Source organism: Terrapene carolina, unplaced genomic scaffold, assembly GCF_002925995.2.
Source record: "Terrapene carolina triunguis isolate 2854851 unplaced genomic scaffold, T_m_triunguis-2.0 Scaffold16, whole genome shotgun sequence".
Classification (NCBI taxonomy): domain Eukaryota; kingdom Metazoa; phylum Chordata; order Testudines; family Emydidae; genus Terrapene; species Terrapene triunguis.
In genome coordinates, this window is record NW_020664367.1 from 481,355 (window position 1) to 494,582 (window position 13,228).

Sequence of the window (13,228 nt, forward strand, 5' to 3'; positions counted from 1 at the left end):
AAGTTTGCGTCCAAAAATCTTTTCAGGTTCCTAAATAAGGGGCCTAATTTTCAGCAGTCTCAAGCAACAAGTAGCTGTTACTGTAATCAAGGGAATGCCCTATGTAAATTATAAAATGGAGATTTCAAAATGTATTGAAAAAGTATTACTTCTGCTAAAAGATCAAATAGCTTTCCCTCTCACATTACAGAGAAGGTATGGGCAGCACTCGATTCTTACCAATAAACGTATGAAGTGATATTTTAAGTTTATCCAAACAGTACTTTAGAAAAGTATCGGTAACATCACATTGTTTCATCACAGAAACCAACTGTAAAAAACAACTGCTAACACTGAGCAACTTTGCAATGAATAAAACCAAAATAATCTGAAGAATATTACCCTAAATTTATACTTTGTACTACGTCTAAGATTCTTCACTGTGCAGGTGAGATCATCTCCATCGTATTTTGGTTTGAAACCATATCCCTATAGAAGGAATAAAATATTAATACTTGAAATATGTTTATAAACCAGACTATATATAGCAGAACTCGTAAAATCTGAAACATAGTAACTTGTTAGGCTGCTTTGAGTGAAGTTTTTATTCTGTAAACAAATATTTTTGAGTCACCCGTCACCATTTGGGATGGTGTACAATGGAAATAAGAGAACTATGATCAAAACAATATAATAAAATCAAAATAAACCCATCATCTTCTGACTATAAAACAGAAGTTCTAATGCAACAAAAGGGAAAAGGAGAAAATAATATGTAGCCGATATTGGTCATACTAACATATCTTTTGAGAGGAGGAGGGGAAATCACAGCAGGATTCATTGAAAAATGAAGGCAGATAAGCTGAAATAATTGTCAAGGGGAGCAAGTTCCAAACCACAGGGACTTTTGCCAAGATCTTTCAAGGATTTACACATGTACTTGACTTTCTATTCAAGAATACTACTCGTGTGTACAAAGCTAAACAATGTGTGCGTCTTTGCAGGATCAGGGCTTAACAGCAAAAGCATAACTGATGAGGAAATTGTTTGACATAACAAAAGAAAAGAAAACAATATGGTTTTGTCACAGTAAAAGCAAGTCATAATTTTCATTTAAGAGGAGGGAAAAGTCATGACAAATGATGTTTCAATATTAACAGTTTTTCCTTGGAAATTATGGGAAATCAAGCAAATAACCTTAATTTACAATAAAATTTGTTTAATTTTAAAATGATTGTTGAAAATTATTTAAAAGCCCATACTCTACTACATAGAGCCAAATTTGTAAAAATTAATGAAGGTGGCTTATTCAGAAGGGGACTGATGGGAGTGGCAAATGCTATAACTTCTTTATTTAACAGTCCTTTGAAAGACCGTAAGCCCAAGATTCTTTTATGTAAGGTTCCTTACTGCTCTTGCTGTGTAAAGGGGCCTTGAAGTGGGCATAAATGCAATTTCCTTTATGGCCATCTTACACTGCCAGAATGGCATAAAGGGGGCCTTACTGTAAATGAAAATCAGGTTCATGATTTGTATAAAAATAATCACAGAAGTCATATAGATGAGGCTAAAACTGAAGACTGCAAACATAGACAAAGAGAACTGTATGGTTCTCTTTCCAGGGCTTGGGCCTTAGTCAGGAGCTACAACCATTAAGGGACTTAAAACCAGAAGGGTCAACTTAATCTGCTACTTTATCTATAGTCAATGCAAGGGATGCTGAAGTGTAAGACAGTGATCAAATGTGCTGAATTTGTTCATGAAAAGCACTGCTGGGAGGCATGCAAAAAGAAAATAACCAATTGCCTCATGGTCAAGACTGTATGATTAGCTGCTGCGGTTGTCATGGTATAAGTAGGATACAGCCTGTATAAATTGCACAAACTCAGACACTTTCATACCATCTCTGACATGGTTTTCCACAGAAAGGATGTGCTCAAAATTGACACCAATTACTTGCTCATTGTTTACAAATACATCCCTTTAACAAACAGGGACACAAAGAAAGTGAGAACATCCTTCCAGCAATGCCTTCTTACTTGCTAGCAACACTCATCCCTTTGCAGGATTGAGGAGGAGGTATATTCTTGCCAAGGCCAAAGCCTAATTTGCAGTGTCCGTAAGGCAAGAGATACATGAACGTTTAATATTAGAATATAATTTCATTAAAATGGAAGGACATTATTAAACATTTCAATTTTATTTACTGATATCACCTAACCATTACTAAAAAACCTTGCTGATTACAAAAATCACAACTGCACACTAATTTCTGTAGTGAATGTTTTTTGGCAGATATTTCCCCAATTTTGATTTTATGATATGAAATTTACCTTCTCCCTCTACGTGTAATGTATATATAATAAAAGTACCCATAAGTCTCATTAGAACAACATCACATCCCCAACAGAAGATCCTGTCAATGGCAAGTGTTGTTATTACACTGAGATACTATTAAGTGTGCTAAAACATTCATTTATGGTCTCTTCTCTTATTTAGAATATTTATTTCACACTTACTGAGGTCTCATCCTCCATCTCTAAAATATAAGAGATTCCTTCATCTGTTGGTGTTCCTGAGGGTTTAGTCCACTGTAAGGATAACCAGGTAACTCCAGCTTTAATCAGCATAGGACTGGCTGGCATTGATGGGGCAGTGCCTGAGGTATGATACAGGACTTCTTCACTAAAACCACTGTTTTGAAACAAACAGTATATAAACTAAATAGGATGAAGTAGGAACAAGAATAATACGGAATTGCTATACAACAGTTTCAGGCCAATTTGTCAGATATGCACATCACTGGTAATTGCATGTTGGTACATGCAGTTGACCATCCTGTACAAACAAATTGTGCCTGTGTGTGTAACTCATGCTAATACAGGTTATACATGCCCATATTTGAAAGTTTGGCCTGGAATTAATATACATATTCATTAACAAAATAGACCAACACCACAATTTGTTTTTTAAAATCCACTTTGAACAGTCATTATTTGCACAGCAGTAAGTCTCTAAAACGCTTGTACGTTTATGTACTTTATCCAACTAATGCCAAAGCTTATTCTTTCCATCTCTGCCCTGCACTGTTTTCCTTCGTCCAAGATTTAATAAAAAAATAACCAAATTCATTTTGCTCCCTAACCAGCTACTTGTGCAAACATTTGTACACTTCTAAGTGAGCCTATTACTTATCAAGTGTTAATTTTCCAGGGGTCCAAAAAAATGGGACCAGTAAAGCCTCTTTGAAAGCTAAGTTTCCTGTGGAATTGCCAATATAAAATTTGTATTTTGTAGTAAATGAAAATACAGTGTAGACCACCGACTAATCTGGCAAAGCCTGATTTGTCAGCCTTACCTGATATATCGTTTGTAGCGGCACAAACAGCTCCTGCTCCCGTTTTGCTACCAGTGTGCTGAAGCTGCAGGGGAGGGAGGGGGAAGCGGGGGAGGAGCTTTTGCTGCCGGAGCGGCCCCAAGTGAGCGGCTCAATCCGGCGCGGCTGCCCTGTCAGCCGCTTTTGGGTCTTTAGATAGCCGTCCGGGGGGAAATCCCGGACATTTTTAGCTTTTTACAAATTCCCCCCGGACGGCTATTTAAAGACCCAAAAGCCGGACATGTCCGGGGAAACCCGGACAGATGGTAACCCTAATCTAGGTATGCTAAATGCATGGAGTGAACGGAAAGGCATCATGACCCCGCAGGCCTTGAGGCTGGGTCCACAGGATTGCCAGTTGACAGTCGTCTCCCTGCTCCCACCCAGCATATTGCTACTAACCAACCAAGCAGAGAAACCATGAAAACAAAAGCTACATCAGGGAGGCCTCCCCAGGCCCTGATTGGAGGAACACCAGGATCTCTGATTGGTCAGGGCTTCCTATTTAAACCCAAAGAGAGGCACAGGAAGTTGTCCATACAACTGGGCTCTATCTGGCTGTTACATCAGACCCTGCTTCCTGCCTCTCTGCCTGGACTCCAGGTTCCTGCCTTGTTACTGATTCTTGCCTCTTGTCTCCAACTCTGGCTCCGACCCTGGGCTTGACTCTCTCTGACTCTGGCTTTGACCCTTTGCTTGACCCCCCAACCCCAACTCCTGCTCCAACCAGATTACCCAGCCACCTACATCCTGGCCCCAATAAAAGGGCAGACCCGTCTACCCCCCACTAATGCCTAAGCATTCACCCAGTGAGTAGATCTAACTAATGGGTACCTTAAAACAAAATAAAGTGTCAATTTAAAAAAAATGTTCTTAATTTATTATTTTTACTCTCCGTGGGCCCAATCCAAAGCGCACTAAAATCAATGGAAAGAGTCCCACTGACTCCAGTGGGCAATGGATCAGGCCCCAGATAATTCACTCAGAAACTTTCTTTTAGCTATTTCTCTCTGCTTCATTTTTGTACTTTTCCTATTTAGCAAATGTTTTTGTGCTGTATTTCATATGTGGCTGAAATTAAGAATGGTTAATAACTTAAACACATATAGAACTTATAAAAACAGAACATTTATCTTTGGTCAGTAACATCATCTAGATGAAATTCTGCTCTCAGATGCCTAACGTTCCCAACAATGTTAATAAAAGACATCCTCAATCATACCTAGGGCAAATTTGGCCCCTCCTCTTGTAAGAGCTCTCCTTAAACATTGTTTATTACTTAAAGAGAACTATAAAGCCAGTAGTGTATTTTTATATCTATAAAATATGTGATTTAAAAAATGTTTAGAGAGTTATTAGTTTTAAAAGGATTTTCGACCATACAGGGTAATGCCCTCCACTAGCTTACAATACAGGAAATGTGAGCTATATGTCCAGATATTCACAGATGGACTAGGAGGTGTTTTGTCTGTTTTTATTTTAATCTTCAAGTTTTTATCATAACTGTTTATGTGTAATGTTACCTATTCAAATTACTTCAAAATAAAGATTTCTGTTTTAAATCTTTTAAAATCAAAATGGTTTAATAACAGGAGCAATATATCGTATGTAGTGATACGAAGCTCTAAGAGGTTTAAGAGCATTCAATGATATGTCTTGTGCCTTATTGTGTATATCAAGTGGGCATATAATGTTATTTAATTACAGCAGCATTCTGTTATACGTTGTTCCTATATACACATGCACGTGGACGTAGACACATTGCATTGTTTATGTATATAACATGGTAATACTCACCTCATGCCCATGTCATTTTTGGCTGCCAGTCTAAAGGTGTACCCCATTGCTGGTGATAGTTTAGTAATTCTATACTGCTTCTGTTGGCCATAGTAACACTGACAAAACTCTCCATTTCCTTTTCCCTAAAAGGAATAATTAAAACTCATATTATTTACACTGTTCATTAAACAAGCACATCTACTGATTAAAACACTTTGCTAAATCTTGAAGAATGTTCATCCAGTTAAACTCAAAACAAGCCAAGGATGCCAAAAGAAGGTAAGTGTTATATCACACTGTTATGAATATTGAACTCAAAATGCTGTTCTTTCAGTCCTTCGCTCCACAGGGCTGATGAAGGAGGCTGTGCATGTTCCGCCCCACAGCACACCTAACTCCTTTCCTGATAAGCTCTTAGGTGTCTAGGGGATGGGTTGGGAGACAGCTGAGCCATCCTTACACAAGGAAGGAGATCTTCACACAGAAATGACTCTCAGCTCGCAGATCCTGGGAGGAAGAATTGGGCCACCAGAAAGGAAAAAGCCACCCTAAACAGTGACCCAATAACATAAGTTTTAAGAGTCACCTGATAATACTGCCATTTTCTATTCAGCAAGCAAAATTTGAGGAAATATAGCTGTATTTTTGATACCTTCTTAGGAATGAATTGTATATTACCAACACTTGCCTCAAAGATATAGGTCACAATTAAGGATACAATTTGGTCATGGATACTGTGACTTTAACAAACCTCGACCATGACTTCTGCTTCCACTCCGCAGTGGCCAGCGGGGCTCCAGCTGTCAGCCCCCACTGCGGCTGGCAGGGCTCCCTACCCTGTCAGTGCCTCCCTACCCCCTGTGCGGGGCTTCAGGTTCAGCCCCGTGGTGCTGGGCTCTAGATTCTATGATTTATGGTTTATTGCCTGCATCCTGCCCGTGAATTTTAATAAAAATCCCCTTGCCAAAATCTTAACCTTAGTCATAATTTTCCTCTGAAAATATGTTCACATTCACACAAAGCTATTTTTAAAAAAATACAAAGAGAAAAATAGTATAAATACAGCAAACCTGCTTACCTCGTCCCATTCTAAAAGATAATTGTGGATTTTAGAACCATTGTCACAAGATGTCTGCATCAAGAAAAGAATAAAATTAGGACACAATAGCAGGAGGACAAGATCACTTTAGAAAAATGGCAATGGGCTAGAGACATTCTTTTATAGGTCACCTGTTCCAATCAAGTCAAGATCAAAGGTGACCAACTGTTCCCTGATGCTGGCTGTTTGAGGTTTCCCTCAACTCTCCTTTTATTGGCAACACACACCTCTGAAAAATATTCTGGCAACAGTGTCAAATATCATCCTATAGCAATTTTCTGAGGAGCTGTAGTGTTAGATAGGTATATAAAGGGTTACGTTAGGTTATCTTAATGAAGGAAAAGATATGTGTTTTGTAGTTGAAGCCATGGGTTTTTAGCAGTATGGGAAGGTCTTGAGGGAAAAAATGTAACTGGCAAGTTACAAGGTAAGTTGTAAAAATGCTGAGCTCAAAATGTGGCTAATAAGAGAAGAGAAGCATCTAATTATCAGAATTGGTTCTAACAGACAAAGAAAAGTTGTTTTGTGATATGATTAACTTATAATGATGCCTAATACAGCAATGTTATCTTGAAGAAAGAGGCCCACTCATAAACTCTTGTCTACAAGCTTAAGAAAAGGGTCAATCCCTAACTAGCCAAAAACTGTTTTTTAAGATAAGATAACAGTCAACATGACATCACTTGTTTCTTACACTGTATAAAGGAATCAGGCTTCCTAGGGGTATTTAGCAGATCCTACCTAATGATGCTGAAGTAAATCAGGATGAGAGGGTTATCCCTGGGACTGATCCTTTTGTGAATATTCTCATCAAATGCTTATGAATGTTTGTTACTGTGTGGATGTGGTAACTGCTTATTATGTAGGCATTTTAGACATGTTTAGAGCAGCTGTACAAATACCATTTGGCCTTTAGATTTAATAAAGGAATTTATGGTTGAATTGGTGATGTGGCAATACTATGTATTAATAATAATAGTTCCAACAAGAGCCAAACTACAGCCACAGAGATTTTCTTAGTGTGATGGCTGATGATCTTTCCTATTACATTTTCTTTACTACATTAAAAAAAAAAACCTATAGATTATGATAGCCTTAACTTGTTTTTTTTCTGATTTTTGTGCATTTATCTTTGAATCCTGAAAAATGGCCAAAATATACTCCTCCAGGCCTACGAAAGTCCATAGGACAGGAACTCTTTTCCATAAGTGACTTACTCCTACAAAAATAGGTTGTACACCCCATTTTCTGCTGAAAACAGAGAATCAACATAAATTCAGTTAAATGCACAATAGTCTTTGTAAAATACATTTTGTAACAAATTAATTTGACAAAAATATACTGTACAGACACTGAAGTGCAAACAGAAATGGTTTTGACTAAGTTTTAATAAACAAAAATACTGCACATCAATAAGTCATTTTAAAAATAGTCCATGTTTTAGATTTTGAAATAATCTGCCAATGACGAGACAAGTTCTTATTTAAATTTTAAAAGCTGAAACTTTAAGTGACATATCTATTTGTCCTCAACTCCACTTTTTACTTTAGCTGGATGTTACTGCTAAAATGATAAGCGGTGATTTAGTTAGCTATGTTGACACTTAAGTTGGCCATCTTTAAGTTTCAGAGTGTGAACAATTCAACTGAGATGAACAGAGCAATTTATGTTTCTTTAGGCTATTGGTTCGGAATGTCTGCAGTCTCACAAAGATAACACTTAGTTTATACTTGCGTTCATGTTTTTAGGAGTCTCAACACTAAAATTTATAAATTTATTTTTCAAACGCAAAAGCTTAGATACTGAAGCATTCATTTGATAACAAACATTTTACAATATAAATAGTTGCTGATGGTCACTGAAAAAAATAACATAAAAAATGAATGCAATAATAAACTTTGAAAACATCCTTTGGGGTTGATTCAATACTGCATTACTCCGAACTACTGTAATTCCATACTTAAGGTTATACTGAGGTTTGCACTTAAAGCAGGTACTAAATCTCATTCTGGGGTCATTTAAAACAAGTCTTACCTTCCATTGCAGAGTGAGAGAATTTTTGGTCCGGTTAGTTATCCTTGGAGGATTTGGAGTATCAGGTTCACAGCTCATTGTTGTAAAACTCTCAGCTTCTGAAGGGCTTCCCTTTATGCAGTTGCATTCTGCTTGGACTCTAGAATAGTAAAAGAGGTCAATAACATTTTGTTTCAGAATGTAAAGATACAATTTCTGTAGAACCTGAACAATATTTTGAGTTTACAATGTTCAAAAAACAGCATATTCCCATCCCCTCCAAATGTTATACTTAAAAGTAAATAATAAAAAAAGGTGGAAAATTTCTGCTCAATACAATTTATGCACAGGGGAAATGCAATACACTGCTTTGGATATACATACATAGTGGCTCCCATCAGTCAACAATTACCCTCCCTATAGTTATATATGAGAAACCACAATTATCCTCTTGCAGTATACTGGATACCACTATGTGATAACCGCAGGTAAAGGTAATGGTGGTTATTTTGGACTAATGGTGGACTTTTAATGGTGACCAATGTATTAAAAAAAAATATCCAAAGGTAAAAGTGTACAAAAACACTGAAATTTATCAGTCAACCTCCATATTTTGTTTTCAGATATTAGCAGATTAATATTGTACACATTCCATAAATATGCAGTCAACAACAAGAACACTAAAAGCCAATTATTTAAAAAAGAGACATTATGAGATGTATTGATATTCAGAATATCAGATACATGAAAGAATTTAAGCAACTTCCACCAATTTTCACAATTTGTGCAACACCAGAAAGAAAAACATAACATATCATAACTTCAAGTTTGGTCTTTATTATTGACCACCTACCTGCATTAATTAGAGAAAAACCTAAAAACCATTGTGGTTTAAGGACTTCATGTTTCATATTTAGGCCAAAATGTTCATGCCTGGATACCTAATGTTAGGCACTTAAATACATATTTATCCAGTTAAATGTGTATTCTCCACCTCCTTTTGTTAGTCTGAAGTCTCATTAACTAGCATCTAAATTAGAAACAAGAGAGAGAGATAGAGAGAGAGGAAAAGGAACCAAGCATGGCATCTTCTCCCCACCCTCTGCCATTTCTTCCATGGGCCATGAATTGTGCAGCAGTTCTTGCTGGAGCTGCAGAATTATAGTGAACTAGGGACCCTTGTAACAGTGCATAATCAGTCAGATTCTCTTGCCTGCTACCACACTGTGTAAATTGTACAAAGTGGCCTTAAAATGTCCAGAAATAGCCAGTGGAGAATTCCCCTTGTGTAGGTGAGCTCTCCATTGGTGGAAACCTGGCAGAAATGGCTCCTTCACCTCCTGTGCCAACCCTGCCTTAAGAGGAAGGAAGGGAGAGTGTCGGGGCGTTCTGGTAGCATGAAGTGAGGAGGGAGCATGGTGTAGTGGGCGCCACAACTGGCTTCCAGAGTCTGCCAGTCTTGGACCTCAGGGAGAAAGAGTTCATTACTCTTCATTTGAGAGTATCAACATTTCAACTGTGGCTAGTTCATAAATTACAGTGATCATCAGGGGAAGAGCAGCATGTCTGGTGGTAAAGACTGAAGATATCAAAGTCAGTTACTGTGTTCATACTGTTATACATACTAATTATAATGAATAGTTTCAAATTTGGAAAGTTACTTTAAAAATTTCCATTGCATTTAATAGATAAAAAGAAGGGTACTTACCTTGCATGGTAATCAGTTGCTGGCCTGAGATCATTTATGGTAACACTAGTTTTTTCTCCACTGGAAAGAAGTACAATTTTGTTTAAAATATTGTTTCAGAATAATAGAAATTAAAGATGGAAATAATCTAATCAATCCACCTTGCAGTGCAGGATTGTTTCCCACTATTTCCTAGTGCTTTGTTGTTCTAGTATATTTAGTGGTGCTTTATTAAAGATGTATCTATCTTTTGGTTTCCAGTTCTTTTATATAAAAAAGACTGTCTTCCACTTTACTAGGTCACCCAATGTGTGAGATATCATTTGAGTCCCATCCTTAGGTGGACACTATATGACAATAATATCTTAAAATACTAAACATGTACATAAACGCTTTATAAACACTGATTTTCACACCTCCCTGAGGTAAATAAAATCATTACTTAAAATAGTAACTGATTCTTCAAGAGAGCTGCCACTGTATATTCACATTTGTGGGAACACCAGAGATGGGAACACCAGCACACCTGGAGTAGTTCTTACTGGGGCTGAATGAGCCCCAATTACTTCAATTTATATAACTAGTTCTCAGACCATTGTACATTCAGAATGAGGCTTTAAAAGGGCTGTGTAGCCACATTCCTTCCATTAAACCCAGAAGTCCTATGAGTATAGAAATTTGAGGAAGAGGGGATGGTGGCAGGTAGTGTGCATACGCAGAGACAACACACTTGAATAACCACAATTACTATGGTAAATAATTTTTTTATTCTTTGAGGTGGTCTCTGCATATTCCTACTTGCGAGAGGCAAGCAAGAAGTGCAGCCCCCAGGAAGGTGTCCATTAGCCTGGTTTGGGTAGCTTTTAGATTATGTTGTGAAGGCTCATCTCTTCTCCCTTTGTTTTAGGGAAAGAGTTGAAAGGGTCTAGGATTCTGTTGGTGAGGCTTAAGTTTTGCTTACATTTCGCTGTTGCCAGGGTATTGTGTTCTGGAAGTAATAAAAAGTTAAAAAAGACTGTCATGGGGTCCCAGAACCTTGGAAAGGTACCTGTGTTTTGGTGGTGGTAGTAGTAGTACAAATTGAAGTAAGTAAATAAAAAAGATTTTGCTCTGATCCTGTATCATTTCAGAAACCTTAACTTCCATTGTAGTCAACAGAAGCACAGTCAGTAGAAGATGAAGGCATTCTGTTCCTTAAAGGGTCAAGCCTTTACATAGTAAATTATTGGTAAAGGTTTGGGAAATAAAGCAGTTTCATCTTACTGATTAAAACAATTTGCCTCAAAAGTGAAGTTGTGTGAGACGTCTCATTATCTCACTCTGTAGATAAAAGGCAGTTTTTAAAATAGGCTTTTATGTACAAAGTTCAGGGCATCAGTAATCTAATAAAGATAACAAATACCTACGTATATACAGTTTTGAATTTTCCATCTTTTCCGGTGTTTGAAATCAGAACTTCATAAACATACATCTCCGGCACATTATTCTTGTCAGCGTCCCCATTGCTGGCATTGGATGGAGGGGACCATGCAAGTACTACTGTCCGTGCCTGAATGTCTGATATCTACAGAAACATAACATTTAAGAACTCTGTCATATAACTTCAATTGTGTGCAAATACTGATAACTAAACAGTATGAATAAAACAGAACAGAAAATGTGACTTTTTCAGAATATTTGTTCAATTACAATAACTCACTGGTTAGGCTACAAGTGGGACCAAACTATGTATTTGGAAATACAGGAAATGGCATGATCACTTCCATCCTCGGACACAAAGCAGTTTGCAACCAAAGAACATAGATAAGTAACCAGAGCCATCTAGTGGCAAAATACAAGTGAACAGTCTGCTTACATTTGTTTGTCATTCTTGTGTATAATAAATTCTGGGAATAATTGTTTTTTATTTAACAAGGCTCTCAAGTTTTTTATTAAACTTGTTAAGACATGAAGTTAAAGGGACACCATCAACAACAACAAAATCACGCCTCTGTCTGAACATTTATTATCTATTGTTATATGTAACATTTAAGATTACTAAAACTGAAAAAGCTTCTTTTGTATTCAAGATTGTGTATTGTGCCCATCACCATAGTATCTGAGTGCCTTCCAGAAGCACATTAAGTGACATGACTAACATTTATTGAGTGTGATGCTCTTTCTTCCTTCCTCTCCCCAAGGGGAAACTTGTGCATGGATTTCTTTTCATTTTATTTTTTTAAGCATATGTATTCTGTGTTATTATTAATGAAGGTAAGTTTAAAGTGCATTTGAACTTTGAATGGAAAGTGGTGAGGTTTGCAGTGGTTCTTTGATCCTGCAGGAATTTCTTCTGCAATCTTGAATCAGTCTTCTGAGAAAGCTCTGTCTTCTGCATAAACAAGTCTCACCCTTGCAGTACACAGCTATGTTGTGCCACAGGAGCAGAGTTGTTGACTGAAGTCCAGTTATTGTCGCAGAGCTCTAGGTGGTCTTTTAGGTATCCCGGTCCCAGACCATTAAAAGCTTCCCAAATAGAGACCAAGAGTTTGAATTTGATGTGACATTCTAGGGGGAACCAAAGTAGCAAGTAAAAGACATCTCTGATGAGCTCATGGTAATCCTTGTTGTGCAAGAGGCATGCTACTGTATTTTGTACTATGTACTCCTGGAGGAATTCTGCACCACTGCGCAATACAAAATTTGTGCAGAACGTTCCCCGCAGAAAAGACGGTTACTTACCTCTCGTAACTGTTGTTCTTCGAGATGTGTTGTTCAGGTCCATGACAATTAGGGGTGTGAGCGCCGCGTGCATGGACATCGGAAACTTTTCCCCTTAGCAGCTCCCGTCGGGATGGCAGGGGAGCCCCCCTAGAGTGGCACCCTTATGGCAGTGTATATATTACCCCGACCCCCCTTCAGTTCCTTCTTGCTGTTGACTCCGACAGAGGGGAAGGGGGGTGGGTATTGTAATGGATGTGAACAACACATCTCGAAGAACAACAGTTATGAGAGGTAAGTAACCGTCTTTTCTTCTTCGAGTGATTGTTCATGTCCATTCCAATTAGGTGACTTCCAAGCTTACTATTGGAGGAGGGTAGGAGTCATGGAACAATTGATTGAAGAACACCTCTGCCGACCACTGCATCATCTCTGACCTGTTGGTTGACAGCATAGTGGGCTGTAAATGTGTGCACTGAAGATCAGGTAGCTGCTTTACAGATCTTTTGGACAGGGACCTGAGCCAGAAAGGCTGTCGAAGATGCCTGCACTCTGGTTGAATGGGCCGTAATCGCTGGGGCTGGGACCTTGGCCA

At 37.9% G+C, this 13,228-nt stretch overlaps 1 protein-coding gene across 1 annotated transcript in view; it reads right to left on the reverse strand.

The window, feature by feature from the left end:
* FNDC3A (fibronectin type III domain containing 3A) overlaps positions 1–13,228 on the reverse strand; it is a 190,622-nt gene that overhangs the window by 46,590 nt on the left and 130,804 nt on the right. Inside the window, exons 9-15 of the mRNA XM_026649376.2 lie at positions 11,340–11,497; positions 9,955–10,014; positions 8,268–8,406; positions 6,213–6,266; positions 5,153–5,277; positions 2,499–2,673; positions 382–468 (exon numbers count right to left, since the gene is read on the reverse strand). Of these exons, the coding sequence (XP_026505161.1) occupies positions 382–468; positions 2,499–2,673; positions 5,153–5,277; positions 6,213–6,266; positions 8,268–8,406; positions 9,955–10,014; positions 11,340–11,497 (798 nt within the window). The remainder of the gene's footprint in view (positions 1–381; positions 469–2,498; positions 2,674–5,152; positions 5,278–6,212; positions 6,267–8,267; positions 8,407–9,954; positions 10,015–11,339; positions 11,498–13,228) is intronic.